General features: G+C 39.3%; 1 protein-coding gene across 4 annotated transcripts in view; it reads right to left on the bottom strand.

Moving 5' to 3' along the window:
• Positions 1-5228: 5228 nt before the first annotated feature.
• The window catches only part of ANO1 (anoctamin 1), a 70939-nt gene continuing 63713 nt past the window's right edge, over positions 5229-12454 (bottom strand). For all 4 annotated transcript variants that reach the window (XM_085581246.1, XM_085581247.1, XM_085581244.1 and 1 more), the window contains 4 exons: positions 12256-12308; positions 10458-10642; positions 8734-8839; positions 5229-7821 (listed from right to left, as the gene is read on the bottom strand). In XM_085581246.1, the coding sequence (XP_085437372.1) occupies positions 7561-7821; positions 8734-8839; positions 10458-10642; positions 12256-12308 (605 nt within the window). In that variant the 3' untranslated portion in view covers positions 5229-7560. The remainder of the gene's footprint in view (positions 7822-8733; positions 8840-10457; positions 10643-12255; positions 12309-12454) is intronic.

The following is a 12454-nucleotide window of genomic DNA, read 5'->3' as shown; positions in this document are numbered from 1 at the left end:
GAACTTAATATTGAAACAGCAGAAGTGTTGATATAATTCTGTTGATACAGTTCTGTTATTGTTGGCAGAAGAAGTTAGTTTAACTTTAGGGGAAGGGTAAATCGTAGATTTTTGTTTATTTGCTCCAGCTAAAAACCTCTGACTTGACTTTTTACCTATTTTTGTAGTGAATTTTCATCATACCATGGAAGTATGAAATCATTCAAATAAACATTTCACATGTCAATAAAGCTGTGTATATATATTAGCCCAACACATCTCATTCCTCTTAACCATATTTATTACTTAAACACTGCAACATCAATTTTGCACTTGGAAGAACAAAAGAACAGAGAAGAGAGAGAACAAGGGTTGTTTGTAGAGGAATGTCATTGTGAAATGACAAAACATCCCTGAATAACAGTGAATTATCATTAGATCTCTTTTGGGGCCCTCTCTATTTCTATTCAGTTCAGTTCCTGCTCTGTGACTGGTTGAGGGCAAAGCAAGGCAAATTAAAATCCAAGCTGGAAGTTGCTATTCATGCAGGGAAATAATCCAGCAGCTCTGATTGCCAGGCTTGGAAGCTAATACTAATTCATTTCTGCAGAGTGTGTACAATTTTTTCTTTATTTTCCTGAGCTGCCGTATTGCCAGTTCCTAAACCAGATAAAGCCATGGAAAGGTAAATACTTACCACAATAACATTTATTTTCTGTAAATTTAGGTGTTTTTCTTAATTCTCCATCTTTTTCTCTGTATGAGAAAATAAAATATTCCGAGCAGCTATAAAATAAAGGTAAGGATTATAAAAATAATTATTTTGCAGAAAATTGATCCATTTTGCACCACCTCAGAGTATTTCTTAGGAGCATGTAATTAGTTCTGTACCACAGGACTTCATCCTCCCACTCAAGGAAAGGTTTTCTTACCCTTTCCTTACTGAGGAGCAGCACTCCATTGCCTGCTGCAGAGCATTGCAGTTGAAATAATGGCAGCAGGAATTTTTTTTTTTTTTTTTAATATCTGTGAATATTCAGCTCTTGTCTCTTCTGCACCAACATATTCTGCTTTGGACCTGGTGAAAAATGAAAACTTTTTCCCAACCCTGCCCCTGCATTCAGCCTGCAGAGTGGCCTCTTTAAAGACCAGAAAATACCTAAATGTCTCTCAGAGGTACTGAAATTTTGCTTTAATAAATAAAAATGGGTGACCCCGGTCACACTTACTTGATTTTTGAGTTAAACTCAGGTATTGTGAACTCACTGCTGTGACTGGAGATAATGACAAGTCAAGAGGTGGGGATTATTTCCTAGAAGCAATCCCCATTGTTACATTGCCTTAGATATCTGTGATTTTCATTCTTTTCAGAACATGCCAATGCAGTATTTTCCATCTGAGTCACTGTCCTGGCGTTTGGAAGGTGCAAGTTTTGTACTCAATTCCTATTAGAGAGGGAGTGCCTCGTCTGCTCAAACACAGTGCAGTTATTATCCAGTTATTTCCTTTTAAAAGATGAATAGTTTTACGTGGCCACTAAGTGATACAGGATATGACTGGGTGAATTACTCACAGGAATTTAGATATAATAAATAAGAAAGTAAATCTGGTTTCATCATCCGTCTCCCTTGATTCTTTGGGGAGGAAGTATTGTTTTCTGCTTTCTGAAGAAACGCTGTAATTTGAGCTAGTCCACAGTGCTGTGGTCAGAACCAGATACCAGCTAGTCCTAAACCACAATTTGGAGTCCATTTTCATACACAAACATGTGGGAAACTTGTTGCATTTGTTCCCAGAGATGAAAAGTCAGGAAGGGAGCGTGACTTCCTGAGAGAAGGGTGGATTAATCTAATACAATATATAGCATTTATTTATTTTCCTTACTGTCTGTATACTTCAGAAGAAGTGAGGAAGTTGCAAATGCCACAGCTTGGTACCAGAAAAGCCACAGAGTGAGTTTTCTCTTTTTTCCCCTTGTGTAGATGTAACCAAAATTAAATTATTTGTAGCATAGGGTCAGCCCCAAACTCACTCTCTCTGATCACTCAAATACACATCTAACCATACTTTGCTGTTCTTCACCAGTTTTGGAGTGAATCTTTTGAAAGGGAGTCTGTACTGCATCTTTGCCAAGCACCTAAACCGGGCAGTGATTAATTAGTTGCCCCTTCTTATTCCCAAGAAGCCCCAGAGGCTTAGTTCAGCAGCTCTAAATGGCAAGCCTCATAAAGAGGTGGAGAAACTTGGTTTCAGAAGCCAAAGGCAGAGAGGCAAAAGGGAAGTTCAATAGAAGTTCAGAACTGCCTTTCACTTTTACTTCTTTCTCTCTTTGAAAACAAGATGAAGATGGAGCTGAAGTTCATGCTGATTTGCTCGCAGGAGTTTCACCGTTCCTTCCCTGCTCACAACTCCCCTTTTCCACTCCCAGCAGCGCCTGAGGAGACCAAAATGCCCAAACAGTTTCAGGAGTCAGACCCCACCAGTCTGCAGACACACAGGGCACAGACACCACCTCTTGCAGTAAACCCAGAGCAGATTGGCCTGCTAGGATTTATTGCTTCCCCACTTGCTGGCTAATTTCTTGCAATTACCTTCCTTCTTTACCTGGAGATGTATTTCAGAGATTAAAATGTTGAGAAATGTGAGCTGTTCCTGTGATTAGACACTGCTACCAGGACAGATGGGAATTCTAGGCTCACAAGCTCCATTCCTCCCACAGGACCAAAACCTTGCAGCTTCCATCTCCACACGAGACCCACGGCATTGCCTGGCTTGGCATGGTTGGGATGGGAACACTGGCAAAGGCTGCCCCATCACCCACCTGCAAGGGCAATCAATCCTCTTTTCAGAAAAATCCACTCTGTTCCTGTCAGCTAACCTGGGTCTGAGAACGGCTGGCAAAAGCCTTTTCTTCCTTCCTCCCCTACTTTGCACCTTTTCCTTAGCTCCTTCTCATAGTTCAGCTGGAGAAGATAACAACTGTTTTCCCATTTAGAAGTAAAAATAGGGAATAACCTTTTCTTCTCTTACAAATTGCTTAACCACATGCCTCTCGCTCTGAAAAATGGACTTTGTTACACTTAAGCTTGTTCAGCACAAATACTCTGCTAAATATTTTGTATTTTGATTCTTGTTTCTCATGGTCATTTGAACAGATACAATTCCTGTTTTTGTATGAAATATTTCCTGTTTTGGCATGAATTTTTTTTCCAGAGATGATACTAAGCCAGATGAAAGCTATGACCTCAAAATCTTTAATCTTTTTGGATTTTCCAAGGCCTTTGCCTCATGGTAACCAGCTCAATGGTGCACCCAACTCTTTTCTGCTCTCACAATGCATCTGCATTGATTTATTTTAGCTTTAACTGACACTGAAGGTTAGAAAAGTAACCTACAAAAACTGTCAGGAGTTTTTATTTTATCCAAAGTGAAACCAATCACTCAATGAGTACTACTGAACCTCATGCAAAGCACACTGAAGGGAATCAATGGAAATATTTTCTTTGGCTCCAGGTGACCCACATAGCCATAAAAATTAAGGATAGAGTTAAAATTCAAAAGAAGCCACATTCATAGTTAGTTTTTTCTTCAGAAAGGCCTGTTGGCCTAAAAAAAGAAGGTTAAAAAAAGAACTTTGGTTTTCTCTGCTATACTAAAAATGGCATGTTGTGTTTGGTTATGGAATAAATAGTGCTCAAATGTGCAAAGAATTGAACCAGAGTTTGAATGGAATTCATATAAATTTTAAGACGGGGTTTTTTTCAGTGGAAAGAGGAAGAGAACTTGTTTACTCTGAAAACTTCATAGGAAAATACAAATGCACTCAAGTGATGTACAGAGCTCTGGGAGAGGTCAGACTCCAGAGGAATCAGGATGAAAAGTAAATTATTATTGCTTATTGGAAATCACAACAGCCAAAAAGATCATTAACAGCTCAGGACCAGAGAGCATAGGGGGGTTAAAAATAGAAATGTGTCTGTGCCTTGATGTGAGACTTATTCACCCTTAAGCTATTTAAGACTGCAAAATATTTGTAGGACAGTATCCTGGAAACACAATGACATGGAAATCCAGGAGATTCAGACTCACACTGGCAGCACTTGGGGTGAGAACAGCTTCCTCCTCCTTGGATGCACTGACAGACATTGTGTTTTTGCTACCAACCTCACACAGCAAACAGTGATTCAGCAATAGTTCAGAAATGTCCCCTGAAGCCATTTCCAGCAGGAATATTCTCCAAGGTCTGCATTTTCTCTTGGACCAAGCACATGGATGCCATGACCTATCTCTTCAATACATTAAGGTGTTGGGCTTGAGACTTGTTTTTCTTTGATCAAATCCAGGCTGGGAAATGGTTTTGTGCTTATGGTTTTGGGGCAGAAGCATGCCAAGAACAGGCTGACTGCATGTTATGGACATGGTGTCATACCAGCACTGAATTCAGCTTTGTACTTGCACAAATTAAATATTTGGTTTGCAATCTATCTTTCATTAAACCTGGTCACTGTGCGTCACATCAAGGCATGTGCAGGTATTCTTTGATCACTTCCAGATTCCTGCTTCCCTATTTTATGTTTCTTTTTTTCCCCCCTCTATTCCAGTAAATCCTTTCTAGCACAATCCTGCCTCAAATTTGCTATTGTTAAAAGCAAACTTTTTTTTTTGCATCCCAAATATGAAAAACCTTCAGGAAAAATACCACAACCAGAGTGGAAGTGGTTTTCTGGATGGCATTATCTTACATCTACTGAGCTTATATGTACTATTCCGTCTTTAATAACTGACAATCCCACACAGTTAACAGCTAGACTGTGGTTTACCTGCTTGTGTTGTCCATATCCATTCTCTCAGGATACAATTCTCACCTTCTAAGCTAAATTTCCTGACTGGGAGCATGAATATTTTCCATCAAAGAAAGGAAGGCTGGTGTGAAGCCTCGTGCTTTGCCTCCTCACATGACAGTTAAATGGGAGAGGGAGAAAATATTGCAATCAGCAGGTGAGGTTTTGAGGCCAACTTTGCTTGGACAGCTCCCTCGGGGCAGTGGAAATGTAACAGCCACAGTGGAGCCATTCTGCAGTCAAAAACTCCCTTTGTGCTCCTGGAGATGGATTTCAGGTGGGATTCACTCATCTCCAAGTGGGTCTCTAAAGCAGCTCAAACACCAGACCTACCTGGGACATTTTTAGGGAGATGTTTACTCAGAGCACAAGGAGAGTTGGGAACAGAACCTGTCCCACCGGAGAAACTCTTGGATATTAAAGTTTATTTCAAATAACTTACTTCAAATAAGTGTTTAAAGAAAAAGGAAAAAACCCAACAAAATAAAACAGATTTAGTATATATTTGCTTTTCTTAAAAAATGATTCCATGAAAGAATTTTATAGATATCTAAGTAGTAATACAGATTTTTATATACAAAATTCAATTTCAAACAATTTACTGTACAAAATAAAGTGTAAGCAACTGTTACTATTCCATGATTTCAGCAAATAATGAAAAATTCGGATAAGTATGTGTTCAGGATATAGTTCCACCATTTACAGGAATGTCAGTATTAAGTTGGGAACACTTTTAGGTCAGTATTTACAGATTAAATCCCCTTCGAGGACCATCCCTAAGATTTCTCTTCAGAATAGGCAGTTTGGCTTTCTCCTGGATCTTTTGGGCTATCAAGGAATGAGAGGAAGAACATGTTTTCAACAAAATGTGTGGACAGAATTCTGCTTGATTTCTCCCCAGTCCTATTGCAGTTAGTGGGCCTGATCTGGTAAACACTTACTAACCAGGCATTACATTTATGTGGGAATAAATCAGGCAGGATTTGGCCCTACAGCAACATGCTACCATAAGGTACAAATTTTAAAAATAGTGACATTCCTGCAAGTCAAAATACAACAGAAACAAGAGTTAACAAAATATAAGCCCTTTATTAATAAAAATCTTTGGTTGGATCAATATTTTAAATAAGCTTCAAGAATATTTGGTTAATACCATTTTCTTTCTTCCACATAATTTCTCTTTTGGTACCTTCTTTGGACAGACTACAGAAAAATATCAAGTTTATCACATACTTTAAAACAAATAAATATATCAAAAGCTATATATGGCATTCTTTTTAAAGTTCTAGCATTAATCTTTAAATTAGTTTGGCAAAGAAAAAAAAAAGAAAGAAAAAAAGAAATAACTAACCTCTTGAAAACAGTTTGGTTTTGTAACAAACCATACAGTAGTTAGACTTTAAAGAAATCTTTCCTTTTTATTTTCTTTTTCAATTTTATAATGCAAGTGCCATGGACAAGACAAAGCAATAAAAGAAATTAGGTTAATTGCACCAATATTATTTGGAAGTGCAGTTTATAGGTTGACAAAGCAAAACAAAAACGTATTATGCTTAAAAAGAGCTGTACTGATGGCATTTAGCTAGTCATGGTAAGGATTTCAGACTTACACTTTAGGGGAAAGCTCTTTGTACAAAAGACAGAGGATTTTAAGACAAAAGAAAATTCCTGTAACTAGCTGATGGTCTGGTCCTGTAGGCCCAGTGCAGGCAAAGCTTCCACTGAAGACAGTAAGTGGGATGCATTTGGGATTTACTCCTCTGGCACAGCCTCTGGGAAGTGCCAGCCAACAGCAGAAAGTCTGTGGGAAAAGCTGGCTGTGAAACACGGGGTGCAAGCACTCCCTTCTGCTCCAGAGGGCTACAGGGAAAAGCCAGGCTGGACAGGGATGTGCTGAAACATTGGGGAAAAGGGAATTTCCTCAGCAGCGGCAGCGTGCGAGTGCTTGGCAGGGCAGTGAGAGTCACTAGAGCTCTCTGTGTGCTCTTTAACTCAGGGCATTTAACAAATCTTCTGTGACCATGGACCTGCTGGGAGGATCTCTGGAATTGTGCTGCTGCTGCCAAGAAAGCACTGCCCAGAATCCCTGTGCTGATGTTTCCAGAGGCAGCGGTGCCCCGGGGAGGGTCTGGGGCACACAGCAGACTGCCACAAGTCCCTGCCACACCTTTGGGACTCCAAAGCTCAGGCTCACAGAGCTAAACCCAGCCTTGGCAAGCAAGTCAGTCTGATTGGCTTTATGAAATGCGAGGGAATACTGATTTTGCATCTCATTTAGCGAGTTACCCCATGGACCTTCAAACCCAGCTCTCCAAAAATAGTTCAATTAATATTATTATTATTATCATTATTATTATTATGACTTCAAATTTACCTTTATTTCATTAACTAATTGATAGGCTAAGATCAGATTCCCAGAGAATATCCCTAGCAACATTGTCCTAAGTACCTGCATTTCTTAATGCACACCAACATTGATAGCATTACCTAAGGATGAAATATAAAAACTCCCTGCATTACGGCTTGTGCAAAAGAAAAAACAAAACAAAACAAAACCCTAACATAGTCAGAAATATAACGTGGTCCTCCATGTTTGCAAGAAGGGCATTTCTCACAAAGATGGGAGTGAAATGGCAGCACATCCTTCAACGTGCACCGGGGTGTTCGTCACCGGAGTCCTGCCCTTGGCGCCATGGCTTTTGTCTCTGGAATGCCCTGACAGACTCAGCTCCCTCCTCTCCTAAACGTCCAGGGGATAGGAATGGCAGGAGGACAAGCTCCCACTGTGGCTCCTCGAGAGCTTGGGGCTGTGGTTGTTACAGTTTTCCCCTTTTCTCTTGTCCTTGTCTTTCCAGGTTTCCAGCATCTGCATCTTCCCTTGCTCTTCCCTCATGAAGACCTCCACCATGAGAACTTTCTCCTTGTGAATCTGCTGACTAATGTCCTTGGGAATGTCTGGGATAATCCAGTCAACAAATTCACTCATGAACATAACCAAGTTCTGAAAATGAATTTGTGAGAAAGTGTCAGCAGGGTCAAATTAAAGGGTAGCTGTACGGAAAGGAGAGGGCACTTAGGAAGGAAAAATGAAGAGAGGACAATATTTGAGTTGGACTATGGGACCAAATTCCCCTCAACTATTTTGTGTGTACTAGAAGAAGAGAAATATATTAGGTATAGACCTCTATGATTTATGCACCAATCCTGACACTGCAGCCACTTAGAAATCCAAAGGAATTTGCAATTGGTGAGTGGCTCATGAGATTTACATCAGGAAGACAGAAGCAAATACAAGAGGTAAAAAATGGTAAAAGTTGGTAAAATACATTCTGATTGAATTTTTCTAATTGAAAAACCTTGACTCAAGGAATGGGTGGTCTTTCCCAAAAAGAGAATTTTTAATCAAAAAAAGCCCAATAAAAGTTTTGAAACAAGTTATTCAGATAAGGCAGACTTAAAGCATTTGTGTCACAATAAGTAGCATCACTGTTGTGATTAAATAATGTCTTTTAAGGACAAATTACAAGATTTTGGCTTCTTATTCAGATACAAATAAAACTTGGAAAATTTTGAAAATCTCATTTCTTGGCTAGCTTTAAAAATTATTTTGGATTAAATTTATGCTGCTTCAGTGAAATTGTTGATGCCCTTTGGGAGAAATTGGTGGGATCTAATTAGTATCAACCTTGTGCTTTGCTGGTCTCTAAGGTCATTAAGTTGTTCTGTATCAAACTAGTTCAGGGAATCCCTGGGGATGAATTTTTCCACTGAGAATTTACCAGGGCCTGGGTGGGTGGGACAAAGTGGGTGATGAAGATAGGCAAATTTCTTTGGCTTTTCCATGAAACAACAGATAAAGAAGATATTTCTTTGGCACATTAACTTATTCCCAAATGCATGCAGTGTCACCTACCTGGAAAACTATCACAAATGCCAATCTTGCTGCTAGGACAGCCCAGAAGTCCTTTGAAATGTCATATTTGTTTTCAGACCAGGGGGGTTCTCTATAATCTTTGTACCTGCAAAACAAGACTCAGTAAATCAGGGGTGCAATTCAGAAATGTTGGCACTGGAAGGAGTTATTAACAAACAGTCAAGCAATAAATGGAACTGTCTAAAGAAAAGTTCACTATATTAACCTCTCGGAAACAAGACACAGCTGAAACTCTCCCATAGTCATCAAGTTAGCCTTAATATTAATGTTTAATTCATCTTAATACCCTCTGATTACTACATATAATATCAATTTTGCATAAAAGAGAGCTACACAGCTCTGTAAAAAGGCATTGGTAAGCATAGGTAAAAAGGCAACAAATGTTTTTCAAGCTGATTTTAAAGACAAAATACTGATCTCAGATTCATAGAATGTGTTTAACATGTGATTAGCAAAAGGTTGAAGCTAAATTTTGCCATATGGAGAGAAGAGAATTTTTCCTTATCTATGGCTTATGGAAAATCTATATGTTGATAAATGGGACCAAGAAAATACATTAAATTCTAAACCATAGCATCCAGTCAATATTTTGTAAGAATTAAGGCTCTGCATTTTCAAATTATTTTAAAATCCTTGGGATAAGGATAGGATTGAAAGAAGACAGAGGCTGGGAATGGAAAGCAAATAAATCTGGCATTTTCCTTTTGGACCACAATGCCAACACTTCCATTCTGTGCTGAAAAATGTTTGCCAACCTTGCTTAACCTCTGCCCGGAGAGCAGCAGGAGGAAACCGGAAGAAAGTAAAAGCAAGCAAAGCTACTGCAAATGCAGTTTGGGCTGGTTTTGCTTTCATCTCTGAGTGAATTTTCTGTTTAGAGGTAATTTGATCATATTAACTTGCACTACTCAAATGCATAAAGAATATAAAATAATATGATTCAAAGGGAAGATTTTTTACTTGGCCAGTTAGTGTGAATTTTTTTACTATGCATGTATCAAAATCATCTTTGTTTCTTTCTCCCCTGGAATATCTCTTCCTTCCTTACTCTCCTCTCTCTCTTCCTCCCTCCATTGTCCCCTTTCAGCTTTGTTGGTCTAAGTGCTTTCACTGTCAGATTTGGATTTGATGCCCGGTTCTAAGAATGTCTTAGCTGATAGGCAACCACAATTTTCCTTTAAACATGAGAAGAATAGATATGAATTGTCACAGGCATGCAAATTTCTTCTGTGTGATGACACTATAAATAAATTCTAAGTTCCAGTGCAGATAAGGATGCTACTATTCTCATCAGGAATTGGGAACTGAACAAGAAAAAAGAGGTCATGGTCATTATATCATGACATGACATCAGAGTGTCGTATTTTTCTTCCCTTAAACCATCATTGTGCTGTTTATTACTATTTGTCTCCTTTCCTGGAAAAGGGAATCCATGTTAATAAAAATTTTTGCATGGACAAGCACTGAATTTAACTAACAATAATCTCCATTTCTCTAAATAAGCAGTAAGTCATGTTCAGGTCTGTGATTATTTAATATGCAAGCAAGATGTTCAAGGTGACAGATCCATCTGATAGAAAAGGCTAGCAAGGTGCTAAAAAGGTATTGAAAATATGAAGAATCTGCCCCAGGAATGTAAGCATTTGCCACATTGTTAGCCAGCTGTGAAAACACTTGGCATTAGCGATCATTCAAGAGAGTACCTGCATATCTGAACCTCGTAGCCAAGATCCAGGGGGTCGTTGGGAGCTGTTCCTGCTTGGAAATCGCTGACATTAAAAGAGGATAGTGTATGGTTGACGAAGCCATGCATGGTGCCATTCTCACTGTACATGTACAGGTACACGAGGCGTGGAATGAAGTCGGATGTGAATGAGATCACAAATGCCTGAGCCACAAGAGTAAAGAGTGAGCATGGTACCCAGGCAGAGCTTAACTTCATCACATCCTCAACCAACTACTCACACCACTCAGGGGAGCCAAACTACTGCCCAAACTACTCACACCACTCAGGGGAGACTGAGGGCCCCGAAAGTGGAGCATTCACTGCACCAGCAAGGGATTGTTCACTGCCCAGTCTCCTGAGGTGCAGTGTATTCCCTGGAGCAGTGCCATGCCAGCTGAGGTGTCTGTGTGGGTGACAACCTGGGCCCCCAAAAATGGAGCAACTGTAGCCCCCAGCACCACAGGACAGCTACCACAGCTCTGCTTCCCTGTGTCCCCATCACAGCTTCTCCCTGTTGCCTTGAACAAGGTCCAATTAATTGATTTCCAGCTGCTTTTCCATCCTGCAAACAACCCACTGTGATTTGACTCTTCAAAGTCTCTTTGCATTGCAAAAGCATGTTAATTGTGTGTGGTTCTTAACTTCATCAGGATAAAAGGACGAGGAGACTGAGCCCAGTTTTATTTTTATAGTCACAAAAGTTGCATTTCATCCAGTTATTTAAAATTTTCTGAAAAGATCGTGGGGAAAAAGCATGACAGCCAATTGGGCTGAGTTCCTCATGACTTTAGCCTTCTTAATTTATCATCATTATGAAACATTGCCTCTGGCATAAATCTCATGTATATGTGGAACAAAGAGTACAAAATGTTTTACTTATTTTATGGTAAAGAGGAGCAGTACATTGATCAAAGAGGGAAAACTAACACTGGGTATTGATGAGGAAAGACTACACAGAACAAAAGAGAAAACCAGAGAAATTAGTTCCAAAAGAAAGCAGGAGAAATGGAAAGACAAACTAAGGCAGCATACCAAAAGAATGGGTTTGCCATAGCACAACAGACCCCTGGGGACAAAATGAAGGGATTTCAAGTCTGGATAATGTAAAAGAACCCCAAGGGAGTCCATGGCCATGTGGCCATAAGCCCTACAGAGCCCCTGCTTTGCTGCACTGCAAGCATATTGAATTTCAGCTGGCCTTTGTTTTCATCTTTCCCTCAGCTGGGGTGCAGGGAGGATGATCATTGTGGACGTGTATTCATATAGAATAGTGCAGAAGTACATGCATTAAGGCCTGCTAAATTTTTGTGAAATGTTGAAATAAACATTTTTTTCCAGGATTTTCCAAGCTCCCTGAGTGGGAGCAACGCAGCTCGAGGGCAGATTTTCAGTGGAGGGATTCTGCACTCTGAGGAGCTGAACTGGTTCTCACCTTACCCAAAATAGCACTGAAATTAAAAAATACATCTTATGCTACTGATAGTATTTCAAAAGAGTAAAAGTAAGCAGCTGTGATCATATTAGTTTGAAGGAGAGAACTGTTTTACAAAACCATTCTGGAAAAAAGCAGCAGTGACTCCCTACTATTTTATATTATTGCTACTGCTATCACAGCTTGAAAATAAACACAGCAACTCATCCTCAGGTATTTCCAAAAATTTCTCAATCATATACTTTCACTTGATTGAAGGTTTTTGTACTGAAATAAAACTAATGGAGCAGAATGGAAAAGCCAGCCTATTGAATTAAAATTTAATTCATGCTGATTTACTTACATTTATGATGACAGCAAGCTTTCCAATACCTCTGAGGATATTATACCAGATTCCTGAGGAAGGAGACAAATATGTAAATGCTGTTCTAGTCCTTAAAATGAGATAAATTACATCTTCAGTTAACAGATTTAGGAGCATGGATGATTGTGCTGAGCTAGCTGTATTTTAAATAGAAAAAGAACACATTATAAAAACTTAA

This window comes from Lonchura striata, chromosome 5 (genome assembly GCF_050655825.1).
Source record: "Lonchura striata isolate lonStrDom1 chromosome 5, ASM5065582v1, whole genome shotgun sequence".
Lineage (NCBI taxonomy): Eukaryota > Metazoa > Chordata > Aves > Passeriformes > Estrildidae > Lonchura > Lonchura striata.
Note: the sequence above shows the minus strand (reverse complement) of the source record. Positions and strands in the feature narration are given on the sequence as shown.